General features: G+C 34.4%; 1 protein-coding gene across 3 annotated transcripts in view; it reads left to right on the plus strand.

Annotated features, from left to right (window-relative positions):
* The window catches only part of FZD6 (frizzled class receptor 6), a 56,541-nt gene that overhangs the window by 14,766 nt on the left and 23,722 nt on the right, over nucleotides 1-18,053 (plus strand). For all 3 annotated transcript variants that reach the window (XM_031947073.1, XM_031947074.1, XM_003760311.4), the window contains 2 exons: nucleotides 14,712-14,908; nucleotides 16,718-17,735. In XM_031947073.1, coding sequence (XP_031802933.1) covers nucleotides 14,712-14,908; nucleotides 16,718-17,735 — 1,215 coding nt within the window. The remainder of the gene's footprint in view (nucleotides 1-14,711; nucleotides 14,909-16,717; nucleotides 17,736-18,053) is intronic.

The following is an 18,053-nucleotide window of genomic DNA, read 5'->3' on the forward strand; positions in this document are numbered from 1 at the left end:
TGAGCAATTAATATTTCTCCTGTTTAGATCTGTGTTCATTTGTGTGAAAAGTATTTTGTCATGATGTTCATATAGTATCAGAATTTATCTTAGCAGGTAAATTCCCAGCTTTTTATATTATCTGTAGTTTTTTAAAATGGAATTTCTCTTTCTGTTTCTTACTGCTAAGTTTTGTTGGTAGTACAGGGAATGACTTAAAAATTTAAATCAGTTATTTCTTAATTAGACTTTAGTTGGAAAAATTTGCTGCAGAGATTTTCCTCTTAGTTACCTCTTTCTTTTCTAATTTTAACTGCATTGGTTTTGTTTCTTGAAAAAACTTTAAAATGTTATATAATCAAAATTGTTTATTTTCTGTGAACTTCTCTGTCCCTTATTTGGTTCTGTTATCTTCCCTATCCATAAATCCTAGCATGGTACTTTCTTTGCTCTTCTAATTTGTTTATCATGTTCCTTTTCATGTATTTACTTGAAGCTGGATGGTACAAGGTGTTGATTTATATCTAATATCTACTAGAGTAAATATAAGAAAACTTTCTGGTTTTCCCAGCAGTTTTTGTTATATAGTGAGTCTTTATCCAAGTAGGGTCTTTGGATTTATCAAGCATTATATAATTTGCTTCTATGTTGTATATGTCATGTTCTAATCTGTTTTTTTTTAACCTCTTGCTAAATCTTTTAACTTAGAAATCTGGCACTACTAGGTCTTTTGGCTTCTATTTTTTCATTATTCCTATTAATATTCTTGATATTTTGTGTTCATTGCATAGCCAATTTGATTTGTTCTTTCTTCTGCATGTTAGTATGATATTTCATCATTGTCATTTTTAAAAAATGAAATTTCTCTTGTTTCCTTGATGTGTTTTTTTTACCTTATACATTCTTCAGATCTGTTTTTTAAACTCCTTTTAAGATTTTATTATTTTCAAAGCCCTATTAGTGAATATAATTTTTATTATATTGTGTTCAGTAAAGGATGTACTTAGTATTTGTTTTTCTACATTTGTTTGTGATGTTGTTCTGAACCAGTGTGTAGTCAGATTTTGTAAAGGAGCCATGAATGTATGAGAAATACATGAACTCTTTCTATTACCATTTAGTAATCACCAGGGATCGATCTTCTTTCACTTTTGTAATATTTTATTCAGGTACTTCTTTTTTCCTTTGTTTTTTATTATCTTTTTTTCCTCAGATTCATTTAGGTCTGAAAGAGGCATATTGAGAACCCTACTATTGAAGTTTTGCCATATATTTTTCCTTATACTTCCAATAACTTTTTGTTAAGTGTTTAGATACTAGAGAGATCATTAAATATTTTTAAGTATTGATAGTGATTTATTATACCCAAGTGAATGCAGAATTTCAGATAATAGCAAAGAGAGATAAGGTTTTCTTAAATGAGCAATGTGAAAAAATACCAGGAAATAATAGAATGGGAAAGAGGTGAGATCTCATTAAAGATATTAAAGATATCAATGAAATGTTTCATGCAAAAATGGGCATGATAAAAAAGTGTTAGAGACTTAACAGAAGCAGAAGAGTTTATGAAAAAGTATATAAGAAGATACAGAAGAATTATGTGAGAAAGATCTTCACATCACAGGTAACCACAATGATCTAGAGCACGACTTTCTGGAGAATTAAGTCATTTAGAATCTTAGAAGGCTAATGGAGGTGATGAAATTCCAGCTGAGCTGTTTGAAATCCTAAAAATGATGTTGTTTAATGTACTTTAATCAATATGCCAGCAAATATGGAAAACTCAAAAATGGCCACTGAATTGGAACATATCAGTTTATTTCTCAATCCTGAAGAAGAGCAGTGCCAAAGAATGTTCAAATTACTAAACAATTGAACTTATTTCTTGCTTCAACAAGATAATACTTAAGATTCTGCAAGCTAAGCTTCAGTTACATGAGTACTAAGAATTATCAGAAATGCAGATTTTTCAGAGAGGCAAAGAAGTAGAGACCAAATTGTCAGTATTTGCTGAATTATGGGGAAAATTAAGAGAGTTTCAAAAAAAAAATTTACTTCTGACTCATTCATAAAGCCCCTGACTGCATAGCTCACAACAAAATGTAGCCATTCTTCAAAGAGACAGAAGTACCAAATTACCTTATTGTGTCCTATGAGGAACTTGTATTCAATTCAAGAAACAACAGTTAGAACTGAAAATGGAGCAACTGTTTGGTCTAAGATTGGGAAAGGAGTACAACAAAGGCAGGCAATATATTGTTATCTTATTTATTTAATTTCCATGCAAAGTATATCATATGAAATTCCTGGTTGAATGAATCAAAAACTGGAATTAAGGTCACTAGGAGACAGAAATGCAATAATACCACTCTGTAGAAGTGAAGAATCAAGAAGCTATTGGCGAGGATGAAAGATGAAAATGTAAAAGCTGATTTGAAGCTTAACATTAAAAAAAAAAACTAAGATCATGGTAATAGATCCCATCACTTCCTGTAAATTAGAACCAGAAGAAAGTGTCTGATTTTTTTTCTTGTGCCCAAAGATCATGTAGGCAACAATTGCAGCCATGAAATTAGAAGATGCTTACTCCTTCGAAGAAAAACTGCTATGGCAGTTTTGGACAACATGCTAAAAAGCAGAAACTTCACCCTACTGATAAAGGGTATATATAATCAAAACTGTTTTTTCCAGTATGTATGGCTATAATAGTTGGACAGTAAGGAAAGCTGAGTGCCCAGAATTGATGTTTTCAAATTGTGGTGTTGGAGAATACTTTTGAGAATCCCTTGGATTGCAAGATGATTGAATCAGTCAATATATAAGGAAATTAATTCAGATCATTCATTAGAAAGCTGGATACTGAAACCAAAGCTAAAATATCCTGGCCACATGATAAGAAGACAGGACTTACTAGGAAAAAAAAAGCACCCGATGTTGGGAAAGATTGAAGCCAAAAGGAGAAGGTGGCAGCAGTGAACATGAACTCAAACATGCTTTGGGAGACAATGGAGAATAAAAGGGACTACTGTATCATGTCCATGACATCAAGAAAAGTCAGACTGAACAAACTAAACAGCAACAATGATCTTTATAAAGTTCTGAAAGGATAGTTGTTTCTTCCACTCTCTATAATAAATTCCTTACTTAGAGCCATCTAATTGATCAAAAATGTATGCGTTTCTTTCTTTATGTTGTCCCCTATATTTCCATTTCAAAGTGACCTCTTTTTTTCTTTATCAAAAAGAAAAATACCATATTTAACCAAAGGTCCATTTTTTTTTCTCCTATAGGAGCCTACTTAATTTTCTTATATAAATTATCCATGGCTAAGTCTTTTATCTTTTCAAGATAGGACTTTGTTTTCTTCCTTTTTATATGAGAATTGTTCCTATAATAGAATAATGAGCCATATTCTAGCTCATTGGTACTTAAACTCTTTCTTTCTGTTTGCAAGTTGTTGTTGTTGTTTCTTTGCTTTGAAAGTGCTGGCAAGTCATATGACTTTACTGGGAGTTTTCTTTTAGGAGATAATCACTAGATTCTTTCTGTTTTCACTTTGCTCTCTGCTTCTATGAGATTTGGACAGTTTTTTTTTTTCCCCTACTGCATCATTTCTTGAAATAGTATATTCAAAATTTGTTTTCAATTATGATTTTCAGATAATCTTTTGATTCTTAGATTGCCTACTTTTCAGCAGTTTCCAGGTCAGTGCTTTACAATATATACTTTACCTTTTTTTTCAATATTTTTATTTTGTTTTTATGTTTCTTTAATAGAACGTTCTCATTTTTTTTATTTGAATTTTCAGAATCTTGAGTTATTGGGTCAGGTTTATTACTAAGATATGAATACTCTGGAATTATTCCCTCCATAATCATTACACTTTTTATCCCTTATTTATTACTTTTGTAATCCTTATGGTTTGGACTTCCTTTGCTCTGAGATTCTATTTGGACTTACGGAGTTACTCTCTTTTGGATTTATCCTTAAGTGTCTCTTAATTCATTATATATCTTATTGTATTGAACATTCTCTTCTATTTACTCTTGTCTACAACCTTAGTTTTTGGATTGTTGGCTTGTGCCTGTTCCTGTACTGGATAATATTAGTAGATCCTGCTTGATTTTAAATTTCCTGGCTAATTAACTATGCTCTGCTTTACATAGGAATTTCTTCACCTGCCCTCTTACTGGGGTTCAGGCCTAAGCTGCCTAGTTGGTAGGTTTGGCAAGGACTTCCAGGAATGGTGCCTGGATACAAAAACCTTGAATCTTGCTTGGGATGAGGTTCCTGAGTTATCATGTAATGGGTCCTAGTATGTCCCTGGCTCCTCTTGTAACTACTCTGGTTTCTTAGGATCACTTGAAACTTCTCTGACTTGTCTTTTGCCCCAGGTTACCTTGTTTTGGTTACAACTCTGGCCTTGTCTTCATGATAGAACCATTCTACTTCAGACTATGCCTTCCACCCATCTATTGTCTTTGCTCAGGACTTCCAAGTGTACTGGTAGTCTGTGTTTGTAATCCTAGATAGGAAAGAAGAATTTATAGATAATTCTCTTAAGATTTTTTTTTCATTCTTCCTTCTGATGGATTTTTAGAGCTTTTATGAACTATCTATGGAGCGCTTTAGGCTTCTTTAGGTCCTAACATACCATCATTTCCCCAGAATCCTTTTAATTACATTTACCTTATTAGTAATTTTGAAAACTGTTTTTGAATGATTGATTGTATTTTTTTGAAAAGTTATGTCCTTTGTGACAACTCTTGGGGAATGCTTTTAATTTTATAGATCTATGTCAATTCTTTATTTGTACATCATACTCTTATTAGAGATAATTAGTGTCAAAACATTTTTTCCTATTGTTTATTTTTTTTATTCTAAATATATTAGTTTTGTTTGTGCAAAAACTTTAAAATTTTTTATTATGAAACTTATCTGTTTTGTCTTTTTGGGGCAGTTTCTGTTTTTTATTACAAATTTATTCCTTCATAATTTTGAAATATACAACTTCTGTTTTTACTCTGGCCACTTTGAATTGTGAGGATATAAATATCTTTTTTTTTTTTTTTTAAACTAAATGACCTTTCAGTTTTACCAAGGGCTTGTTGAATAGGGTATTTCTTCCCTGGTAACTTGTGATGTTTGGGTTATTGAACACAGGTTACATCCTATGTGTTCATTTTTAGATATTATATGTTCTATTTTATTTACTGATTTTTTAAAACTTATTTTTAAATTCAGTATTAGGTTTAAAAATTATTTCTTTGTACTATGGATATAATAGCCCCAAGTTTACATCCCTCTTAACTTTTTTCATTATTCTATTATTCTTTGGAGTGTGTTGCTATTAATTTGTCTTTTTTTTATGAAATATTTCTGGTAATTTAATTCAGATAGCACTAAGACTAAGGAGTAATTTAAATAAGATAGCAATACTTTCATTCAACCAGTAAGTATAGTATCTCTATTTAGAAGTGTCTTTTATATGCTTAAAAATTGCTTTATAGTTGAATTTATGTAAGTTCTGTGTATACCTTGGTAGATCAAATATTTAAATATTAATAATTTTGCTATTATTTTAAAGGGAACCTATTTTCCAATCTTTTCTCAAGGGTTATTTTTTTTTAGCAAATATGCAAGAAAGTTGGTGGTTTTATAGATTTTTTGGTATCGTGCCACTTTGCTGGTTATTAATTATCTCAGTTAATTTTTTTCATAGATTCTCTGATCATATGAGGATATATCCAGTGGAATATTTAGAATTAGATATGGATCTGTGCTGTTTAACCATTATATTGACTTGAATAAAAAGATAAACAGCATGCTTATTAAATTTTCAGATAATATAAAACTGGAAAGGATCACTAGGATGGATAGCAAAGTTGGAATTCCAAAAGGCCCTTGACCAAGTCTAGGACATTGAGCCAAATCAATTAAGATGAAATTTAATAAGATTAAGTAAAGTCTTATTTTTGGATTCAGAAAATCTGCAAATATGTTAGGAGAGACTCAAGCAAGGATGCCAATGGTCTCTTCTTTTGCTTGGCAATGTGAGAGATACTAGCTGTAGCATCTCAGAAAAGTTTTTAAAAAGTTAACAATAAACATAAACAAGAGAAATAATATGAAAATGAACAATGACCTAAAATTCAGAAGCAAATAATTACAGAATTTCAAAACTGGACTTCAGTGATCATTTGGCCATCTTGTACAGCTTTTATTTGAAGATTTTCAAGGAACAGTAAACTGCTACTTCTTGGATAACCAATTACATTTAGGCTTAGCTCTGATTATTAACAAAAGTAGAGACAATGGGCATTCTTGCCTTCCCTGGGATCTTACTGGGAAAGCTTATGTTTTTCTAACAAATAATTATAGGTTTTGTTTTTAGATACACTATTTTAATAATAATAAAAAAAATCTTTGTATTCCTAATCTTGTTTTGTTTCTAGTTTGGGTATAGGGATTATGTTTGTCTCAGAAAATATTAATGTGCTCTCTATTTTTGCAAATAGTTAAAAAATTATTTATTTAATATTTTTATCCAATTACATTCAGAACAATTTTTTTACATTTATTTTTAAGATTTTTGAGTTCTAGGCTCTCTCCCTTATTCCCACCCACTTTTAAGAAACCACATGGAAAATTATGTAAAACCTTTTCAGAAAGGTCAAGTTGTGAAAGAAAACATAGATCTCCCACCCTAATGAAAATAAAAGCCTTCAAGAAAAAGCAAGTTTAAAATAAAGGGAAAGATGGAAAAAGTAATAGAGAATGCTTTGATCTATATTTAGACTCGATCAGTTCTTTCTCTGGATATGGATAGGATTTTCCATCATTAGTCCTTCAGAGTAGATGTGAATGATTGTACTACTGAGAAAAACAAAGTCATCCCAGAACATTGCTATTACTTTATATACGGTATTTCACTTTGTTCATGGAAGGACTCTCCAGGTTTTTGGTTTTTCTCCTAAGAGCATCCTGCTCATGATTTTCCAGAGAATAATAATATTCCATCAGAGGAACTTGCTTCAAATTGTTTTTTACAGTTACTATCACTAATTGTATTTCCCTCCATTTATTCTTTCTCTCTTTTGCCCTATCCCTCCTCAAAAGTGTTTTTTTACTACTTCCTCTCTCAATATGCCCTCTATTTTATCACCCTTCTCCCATTTCTCATATCCCACTCCCTTCCTGTTCTGCAGGTTAAGATAGACTTTTATATCCCTATTGAATATATATGTTATTTCCTATTTGAGCCAATTGTGATAAGAGTAAGGTTCACTCCCCATCTCCTCCTCCTCTTTCCCCTCACTGTAAAAGTATTTTCTTGCACTAGTCTACTTTTCCCTTTTCCCAGTACATTCCTCTCTCACCCCTTAATTTCATAATTTTTCAAAAAAAAAGATTATCCCTTCATATTCAGTTCATACCTGTGCTCCTCTGTCTATATATATTCCTCCTAACTGCCACAATAATGAAAATTATAATGAGTTTCCAGTATCATCCTCCCATGTAGGAATGTAAACAGATAAACCTTAATAAATCCCTTGTGACATCACTTTCCTGATTTATGCTTCTTCAGAGTCTTATATTTGAAAATCAAATTTTCCTTTCAGCTTTGGCCCTTTCATCATGAATGCTTGAAAACCCTCAGTTTCACTGAATGACCACATTTTCTTCTGAGGGATTATATTCAATTTTGCTGGGTGGATGGTTTTTTTTTTGTTGCATCCTGGCTCCATTGCTCTCTGGAATATCATATTCTAAGCCCTCTGGTCCTTTGAGGTAGAAGCTGTTAGATCTTGTATTTTCCTGATTGTAGCTCCACTATACTTGAATTGTTTCTTTCTGGATGCTTGCAATATTTTCTCTTTGCCCTGGGAGTTCTGAATTTTGGCTATAATATTCCTAGGAGGTTTTACTTTGGGATCTCTTTCAGGAGGTGATTAGTGGATTCTTTCAATTTCTATTTTACCCTCTGATTCTAGAATGTCAGGACAGTCTTTGATAATTTCCTGAAAGATGATGTCCAGGCCCTTTTTTTTGATCATCAACCTTCAAGTAGACCAATAATTTAAAAATCATTTCTTCTGGATCTATTTTTCAAATCAGTTGTTTTTCCAATGAGATTTTCACATATTTTTCTATTTTATATTTTTTTGGTTTTGCTTTATTATATCTTGATTTCTCATAAAGTTATTAGCTTTCATTTGCTGAATTCTATTTTCTGAATTATTTTCCTCAGTGAGTTTTTGTACCTCCTTTCCCAACTGGCCAATTTTGCTTTTTAAGGCATTATAGCTTTTATATTATTAGCTTATATTAGCTTTTTGTACTTCTTTTTGCACCTCTGAATTCTTTCCCTAATTTTTCTCTGTCTCTATCTCATTTACTTGATTTTCAAAGTCCATTTTGAGATTTTCCATGGCCTGAGCCCACTTCTTATTTTTCTTGGAGGCTTTGGATATAGGAGCTTTAACTTTGTTATATTCTGAGGATGTGTTTTGGTCCTCCTTGTAATAATAATAACTTTCAATGGTAAGAATTTTTTTTTTGTTTTCTACTCATTTTCCTAGCCTATTACTGTGCTTTTAACTCTTTATTAAAGTAGGAATCTATTTCCAGGGTAGAAGGTGCATTGTCCCAGACTTTGGAGGTTTTGTGCAGTTGTTTTCAGAAATCCTTCTAGGAATCTGACTACAAGCACTCTTTTCTGCCCTGGAACAGTTAGATGTGTTCAAGTCCACTGATGCTGTATAAGATGTAATGTGCTGCCTGATTTGGCCTTCTCTGAGACTACACACCAGTGACTGCTTGTCACTGACCTTTTGAGACTTCCCTAGTGTCCCTGGGCTGAGAAATAAAGAAGCCTTCAGCACTGCTGCTGATTCAGAGGTCCTGCCTTGCTAAAAGCTGGGGTCAAGGCCAGAGCTGGGTTTGTGCTGGGATTGCACTCTGGGGTCCCATTCTGGTTCCACAGATCTTTTCTGATGATCTTTCAAGTGCACTTTAGTGTTTCTGAGTTGAGAGTCTGGAAGCTATCAGTTATTGATGCTGATTCAAAGATTGGACCAGGCCTGGCTGGGGTTGGGTCCAGGGCTGCACTGGCACTCCCACCCAAATGTCACAGATCTTTTCTACTGAGCTTGTAAGTTGTCTTTGGCTGGAAAATGGTCTACTCCATCTTTTGGGGTGTTTTGATGCTCTAAAATTTATTTAGAGTCATTATTTAAAGGAATTTGGAGCAGTTTGGGGGAGAGACTAGTCAAGTTCCTGCCTTTACTCCTCCATCTTGGCTCTGCTTCCTGCAAATAGTTGTTTTTTTTTAAATTTACAAAGCCATATGCATGGGTAATTTTTCCAATATTGACCCTTGCATAATCTTTCATTCCAAATTTTCCCCTCTTTCCCTGCACCCCCTCCCCTAGCTGGCAGGTAGTCCAATACGTTGAAATATGTTAGATCCAATATATGTATACATATTTATACAATTATCTTGTTGCACAAGAAAAATCAGATCAAGAAGGAAGAAAAAGAAAAACTGAGAAAGAAAATGCAATGCTAACAAATGACAACAGAGAGAGAATGCTATGCTATGTTCCACACTCTGTTCCCACAGTTCTCTCTCTGGGTGTAGATGGCTCTCTTCCTCACTGCACAAGTGGAACTGGTTTGAATCATCTCAATATTGAAGAGGGGCATGTCCATCAGAATTGATCATTGTATAGTCTTATTGCCATGTATAATGATCTCCTGGTTTTGCTCATTTCACTTAGCATCAGTTCATGTAAGTCTCTCCAGGCCTCTCTGAAATCATCCTGCTGGTCGTTTCTTACAGAACAATAATATTCTGTAACATTCATATGCCATAATTCATTCAGCCATCCTCCAACTGATGGGCATCCATTCAGTTTCCAGTTTCTTGCCACTACAAAGACGGTTGCCACAAATATTTTTGCACATGTGGGTCTCTTTCCCTTCTATAGGATCTTTTTGGGATAAAATCCCAGTAGAAACACTGCTGGATCAAAAGGTATGCAGAGTTTGATAACTTTTTGAGCATAGTTCCAAATTGCTCTTCAGAATGGTTGGATCTATTCATAATTCCACCGATAATGTATTAGTGTCCCAGTTTTCCCACATCCCCTCCAACATTCATCATTATTTTTTCCTGTCATCTTAGCTAATCTGAGAGGTGTGTAGTGGTATCTCAGAGATGTCTTAATTTTCATTTCCTCTGATCAGTAGTGATCCACTTTTCATGTGATTAGAAATTGTTTTAGTTTTTTCATCAGAAAATTGTCTGTTCATATCTTTTGACCATTTTTCAATTGGAGAATCAGCCTCCTATTTTTCATACTAATGGTTTTAATAGAATATCATTGTAAGGGATAGGGGAAAAGTTACTGGCTATAAATTTTTATGACCATTTCTTATAAAATGTATTACTTTAAAGATTTATGTATGTAACAATGAGTACAATAAAAGCCATGCTAAAAATAATTTGAAATCAAAGTAATGCATAGAGATAAGTCCCTGCTTTGCTGCTGTTGTATACCGTACTGCTGAGAAAGGCTTTCTCTTGCTCTGTTTCATTCTATGCCTGCCATGTACACTCTCTTAATTATTGCCTCTCAGAATCCTTTTCTCCCTTCAAGGCTCAACTTAGATGTTACCTTCTCTGTGAAACCTTCCTTAATATCCCCCAGTTGTCAATATTAATGCCTTTCTCCTACTTTAAATCACTTTCATCATGCTTATCTGTGTATACCCTGTATTTTCTGCTTAACACTTCTCCACCGTAATGAAAGTTCCTTCAGATCAGGAAGAATATCTTATTTCATCTTTGCATCAATAATACTTAGCTACTTGCCAACACATAGTAGGCACTTAATCAATTTTCAATTGAATTTGAAAACTATTGCAAAATAACCAAAGGTAAAATGTGATAGAATTAAGCCTCTGAACAGAGTGTTTAGCAACCCAGCACTTAGTATAATCCTTGCAATATAGTAGGTGTTTAATAAATGTTTATTGTCATGTATTACATAAGGAGTCAGTGTGAGAACTGATCCTATAGTTATCTAGGTATTGAAGTCTGTGAGGAAGGAAAGGAAGTGACTTGGAGATCTGTGAACTACAACTATGAGAATTTTGATTGGATGGATGATGTGATTGACTTGAATCTTAAAGAAGGCAGGATTACTGAGTGTCAGAGTTAAGGAGAGAACTGGAAATGGCAGTGGTTTTGGAGAAAGGGATGAGCCAGGAGAAATGACTAAAGTTCAATCAGTATTGGAAAAGGTGACCAGGGAGTCTATTTCATTAGGAGAAGCTGGGTTTTCGTAGATCTTGATGGAAGGAGCAGGAGAGTAATAGATCTTAGATGGAAAGAAGTTTATTGCTTATGAAATAGATATTCCAGAGGGCAAAGGAAGAGATAGATAGCAGTTGGCTGGGAATTTGGTTTGGGAGGGTTGAGGAGGGGATGGAAAGAAGGAATTGAATAGTGGAGAATAGAGTTTGGATGATTACTAAGATGTGTGGGTTATATGTTCATCATTGAGTGGAAGGCACAACTTCTCTTTCCAGAGAAGGTAGGAGGTAGACTAGTATAGCAGGAAATGAAAAGAAGGCAAATGATCATCCTGTTTCACTTCTCATCTTTCCTCTCCTGAAGGTTGAAGATTAGACAAGAAATAGTAAAGCAGGAGAATGAAGTCAATCCTTGGCTACAGGAGTTAGAAATCCCATTACCTACCATCTTTCTTCTTCCTCTTCCTTTAGGGAACAGGCTCATCAGGAGATGAAAGGTTTGAGATCAGAGAGAAGGTCACTTCCTCAAATAGAAGCTTGATATATTACAGAAAACAAGAGATCAGGCTAGTGGGTACAGCAGAGGATGGAAGTTACTTTGCAATAGTGCAAGTGGACATCTGGCTGGCTCTTCACCACTTTTCCCTCAGAGAACATGAGCAGCAGGAAATGGAACAGCAAGGTCTCATGTCACAGATGTGGTCAGAGGAAAGTCTTGTTCTTCCCACTTCACCAATCATAAAATCATTGGCTCCAGGAAACTAGAAATATTAGAACAAAATAGAAATTAGGAAAAAAGAAGAAATTTCAAGATCTGGCATCATAAAGTAATCCAGAAAACTAATCAGTTAGAAATAATTTAAGTATCATTTGAGCTCCTGAAAATCATGACTTAAAATAATAAAAAAATGAATATACTGTTTCAAGAAATTGTAAATGAAAACTGCCCAGATCTATTGGCCAAAATAAAGTCAGAAATAATCTACTGATTTACCATGGAAAGGAATCCCAAAACAAGAAGTTCTAGAAATGCCATAATCTCCAGAGCTTCTGTAGCAAAGAAAAATGCCACAAACACATAAAGAAGCAGTTCAAATGTCAAAGAACAATAGGATCACACAGGACCTGTCAGAATTTACAGAACACCAAAGATCTCCTCCTCCCCTCCTCCCCCTCTTCCCCTTCTTTCCTTTCTTCCTTCTCCTTCCCTTCCTCCTCCCTCCCCCTCCCTCCTATCCCTCCTTCCTTCTTCCTCCTCTCTTTTCCTCCTCCCTTCCCTCTTCTTTTCCCCTTTCCCCCTTCTCCCTTTCCCTTCTCCTCCTCTTTCTACTACTCCTCCTCCCTGTCCTGCAATTGGGATTAAGTGACTTGCCTAGGGTCACACAGCCAAGAAGTGTTAAGTGTCTGAGATGAGATTTGAATTTAGGTCCTAAACTTCAGGCTGGTATTCTATCCACTGTGCCATAGGAGGTATTGTATAGACACTTCTAATTGTGACATAAGGGGATGAGGCTTCACTTCAGCTTTCTCCTCTGACCTGGAACCCCAAACCCAAAGCTCTCCACTCCTGTAAGTGCTTACAATAAGCAGTGTCCCTGCCCCACTGCTTCTGCACTAACAAGTGTGCTGGCTTCTCACCCAGGGCCATGTCCCTGCACCATAACTGGCCCTGGCATTCCTAATTAGATGAGATTCCCTCAATTTTCCTGGAATCAGACCCCGACTCCACACTCGGCATGAAAGGAAAACGTTTCTGTGGTTCTTGTTGAGTCTCCAACCAAACCCAGTTAGCTTCAGGGCTCCCCACTTGGTGTTTCTTCAGAGCTAACCCAGAGGTATTTGCATTTCACATTAGTTAATCCCCAGACTGGGAAAGATCTCCCCTCCCCCTGTCTTTTTTCTGATCATCTTGGGTTGTGCCTGGAGCACCCTTGTTCTGCCCCAAGCTTTCTTGATTTTTCTTTGGTATGTGTTCCCCCTGAAATACAAATTTGTTTTATTTGTGGGGGAACTCAGTAGAGCTTGAAATTTACCAATCTACTCAGTCATCTTCCCAGAATCTTTCCCCAATAGAGATTTAATCAGAAAATTTCCTTTCTAGAGATTAATGAAAGATTGTTTAGTGCTTCAAAGCAGAATTGAGGTTCCAAACTGCTACTATTGGAACTCTCTAAGAAGGTAGTGAAAGCACTTTGTTAGTCTCTTTGCAGATACTTGTGTCAACCAAGCCTGACATCCAGTTGAGTTGTAAGGGAGAATAAGATTTTGCATGAAGATAGCATTTGGGGTTTTTCATTCATTTCTCTACTTCAAGGTAATGGGATGTAGGCTTTTCAAAGGGTCCTTTCATATATACACATATACATATGTCCTGACTATAATGTAACAATTTTTCTGTTATTGTCAAAAATATCACTATCCTTCCAGTCATCAAGGCTAGCAATCTAGGTATCATCTTCAACTCCCCATTATCTTGCTCTCTGATCTCTGGGCTAAGTCATTTTATCAGTATCATCCTCACTTTCCTTATCTATAAATTTGGGAATAATATCACCTCTATCCCAGAATTGTTGTTAGGGTCAAATGAGATAAGAACCTTACACAACTTGGAGTGCTATGTAAATGTTAAATAGCTATTTATTGTTGTTATTAATCTATTTCTCCTAATTTCCTGGAGGTTTTTTTTTTTTAGATTAAGCCATCATGTCATCTAAAAATAGCTATAATTTTGTTTTTTCTTTACTGATATTTATGCCTTTGATTTCTTTCTCTTGTTTTATTACTACCCTACTATTTCTAGAATAAATCATAGTAGAATATGGGGAAATCTTTGCTTTACCTCACTGAATTTATGGGAAAGTTTTTAACCAACTAGATTGTAAACTTTCAATAAGGGCCAAGTTGGATATCATTATATGTCTTTTAAACCTATTATCTGTCAGTGCCTGTTTAATGACAATTCTTTGAATTACATTAAAGTCTGGGACTAATGTAAACAAACCTGAACTACTGCTTTCAGCTTTACTACTCTTCAAATAATTGCAACATCTGTCCCATTCTCCCTAAATTTTTTCATTTTCAAGCAGAATACACCTACTTCATCCAGTCCAAAGATAGGGTTTTCAGCCCTGTTTTCCTCTTCTTTCTACATTTCAAAATAAATAGTTCATTATACATATTTTTCCCTTTTTTTCTCAGCAAGAATAGAGTGGCTGGCTGAAAAATAACAAAATGTTCCATTTGTGCAAGCAATTATACAAAGTGTAGTTATTGAATTAAAGGAGAGTTAAGTAAATGTGTCATCTCTAAAATACAATTACATAAAGAGAAAAAGTTAAAGATTACTTTAAACAGTATTAAGTGCATCTTTAAAAGAATTTCTAACTAGATCTTTTTATTTTTGTTAAAAGCCTTTTCTCCCTCTAGCAAATCTGCATTGTTCTCCCGAAGTTGACATTTTCCTCTGTAATGCTTTTGTGCCAGCCTGCACTGAGCAAATTCATGTGGTTCCTCCTTGTCGAAAATTTTGTGAGAGAGTATACTCTGATTGTAAACAATTAATTGATACTTTTGGGATCACGTGGCCTGAAGAACTTGAATGCAGCAGGTAGGGTATTATTTTTATTTAAAAAATTTTTTTTATTATAGCTTTTTATTTACAAGATATATGCATGGGTAATTTTTCAGCATTGACAATTGCAAAACCTTTTGTTCCAACTTTTCCCCTCCTTCCCTCCACCTGTTCCCCCAGATGGCAGGTTGACCAATACATATTAAATATGTTAAAGTATAAATTACATACAATATATGTATACATGTCCAAACAGTTATTTTGCTGTACAAAAAATTTTTACCAAAAAATGCTGTACACTTTGAAATAGTATAAAGTTAACCTGTGAAGGAAATCAAAAATGCAGGCGGACAAAATAAGAGGGATTGGGAATTCTATCTAGTGGTTCCTAGTCATCTCCCAGAGTTCTTTCACTGGGTGTAGCTGGTTCAATTCATTACTGCTCTATTGGAACTGATTTGGTTCATCTCATTGTTGAAGAGGGCCACATCCATCAGAATTGATCATAATATACTATTGTTGTTGAAGTATATAATGATCTGGTCCTGCTCATTTCACTCAGCATCAGTTCATGTAAGTCTCTCCAGGCCTTTCTGAAATCATCCTGCTGGTCATTTTTTACAGAACAATAATATTCCATTTATTCATATCACAATTTATTCAGCCATTCTCCAATTGATGGGCATCCACTCAGTTTCCAGTTTCTGGCCATAGAACATTCTTGGCTGCCACAAACATTCTTGCACATACAGGTCTCTTTTCCTTCTTTAAAATCTCTTTGGGATATAAGCCCAGTAGTAACACTGCTGGATCAAAGGGTATGCACAGTTTGATAGCTTTTTGAATATAGTTCCAAATCTCTCTCCAGAATGGCTGAATGTTTTCACAATTCCACCAACAATGTATCAGTGTCCCTGTTTTCCCACATCCCCTCCAACATAGGGTATTATTTTTAACTGATAAGTACTGTATTTTATTGCTAATGACTAGCCCTAACTGAACTTAAGGTTTGTGACAGATTAATTATATAAATGAAGAAAAGCTAGATTGCATCTATATTATTTTTACTTGTCCAAAGCTGATGGCTACTATTTCACATTGTTTATTTGTGACCATTTAGATAATTAATTGCATATTCATTCTCAAGATAATTTCTTGCTCCATTATAGAATAGCAAGTTGTGGAATATGGACAAAATTATAGGAAAAAAAGGAGGAGAATAAAAACAAAGAGTCTGAACTAAAGGAGACTCAAAAGGAAGCAAGAGCAACAACATTTTTCTTGTTATTTATTTGATTCTTTCTACCTTGTCTGTTGTTTCATGCAATATATAAAAGGGCTTTATGGATTTTGTTTTGTATATTTGCTGTTTTTTGGCATATACTACATGTATGTAGTAGTAATTTTCTTTTATATCTATGTACCATAGTTTGCTTAGCCATTCCCCGGTGAATGGACACTTAGTTTGTTTCCAAAGCTTTGCTATTACAAAAAGTGCTAGTGTGACTATTTTGATGTATATTGGAAACTTTTCTCTTGTCAGTAACCTTCTTGGGGATTAAGCCTAGTGGCAGCATTTTCTCAAGTGCTTAAAAGAAAATAATTCATAAATGTGCCATTTTTCCCAATATATATTTGTAATGTTTATTCTTAGACAGTATCATCTTTGCTGTGATAAAAATTTTAATTGATGTTAAATTTTTTTTTCTGTGATTATTTTCATATGCTTTCCCCAAGTTGTGAAACACACAAGCATGTTTTTTAAGTTTCAAAAATATTTGTATTAAAGGATATAGTCTTTGGAATAGTTGAAGTTCATTTTAACAAGTTATATAATTCATGCAGATTGCAGTATTGTGATGAGACTGCTCCAGTTGCTTCCGATCTTACTACCAAGTTTCATGACCCACCGAAAACACCAGAACAGGTTCAAAGAGATTATGGATTTTGGTGTCCAAGGCATCTGAAGACATCTGGTGGACAAGGCTACAAATTTCTTGGAATTGACCATTGTGCGCCTCCATGCCCTAACATGTATTTCAAAAATGATGAATTGGAATTTGCAAAAAGTTTCATTGGAATTGTTTCAATATTTTGCCTTTGTGCAACTTTGTTCACCTTCCTGACTTTTCTAATTGATGTTAAAAGATTTAGGTACCCAGAAAGACCAATTATATATTATTCTGTCTGTTACAGCATTGTATCATTAATGTACTTTATTGGATTTTTGCTAGGCAATAGCACAGCCTGTAATAAGGCAGATGAAAAACTAGAACTTGGTGAAACAGTTGTTTTGGGTTCCCAAAATAAGGCTTGTACTGTTCTCTTTATGCTTTTGTATTTTTTCACAATGGCAGGCACTGTATGGTGGGTGATTCTTACCATTACTTGGTTCTTAGCTGCAGGAAGAAAGTGGAGTTGTGAAGCGATTGAACAAAAGGCTGTGTGGTTTCATGCAGTTGCCTGGGGGATGCCTGGTTTCTTGACAGTTATGTTACTAGCTATGAACAAAGTTGAAGGGGACAACATCAGTGGTGTTTGTTTTGTTGGCCTTTACGACCTATATGCTTCTCGATACTTTGTTTTGTTGCCTCTGTGCCTTTGTGTGTTTGTTGGATTGTCTCTTCTTTTAGCTGGCATCATTTCTTTAAATCATGTACGGCAAGTTATACAGCATGATGGAAGAAACCAAGAAAAACTCAAGAAATTTATGATTAGAATTGGAGTCTTCAGTGGTTTGTACCTTGTTCCATTAGTGACACTTCTTGGATGTTATGTCTATGAGCAGATATACAGGATTACCTGGGAAACAACTTGGGTCTCTGACCATTGCCATCGATACCATATCCCATGTCCCCATCAGGTAAAAACAACCATGTAGATTATTTTAAATAGAAGATTATGTTCACTGAAATGTAATTTTGTTTGTTGAGGATATTTAATTATATTCAATTAGGAAATTCAGTATCACTAATAATACTTTTGTATTACTTAAAGCACAGTTTCAGGGTTACATTGTTTCATCTCCTGTTTTTGCACTCATTAGAGATGTAAATTTATACATTGAGAAGTTCTTATTAAAAATTGGTAATTGAGTTTCAAAGGCAAACTGGTTGGTTTGATTAAGGATAGAGAGTCAAAAGTTGATACCTGGTTTGAAAGATAAGGAAAAGTTGATGGT

This window comes from Sarcophilus harrisii, chromosome 1, assembly GCF_902635505.1.
Source record: "Sarcophilus harrisii chromosome 1, mSarHar1.11, whole genome shotgun sequence".
Taxonomy (NCBI): domain Eukaryota; kingdom Metazoa; phylum Chordata; class Mammalia; order Dasyuromorphia; family Dasyuridae; genus Sarcophilus; species Sarcophilus harrisii.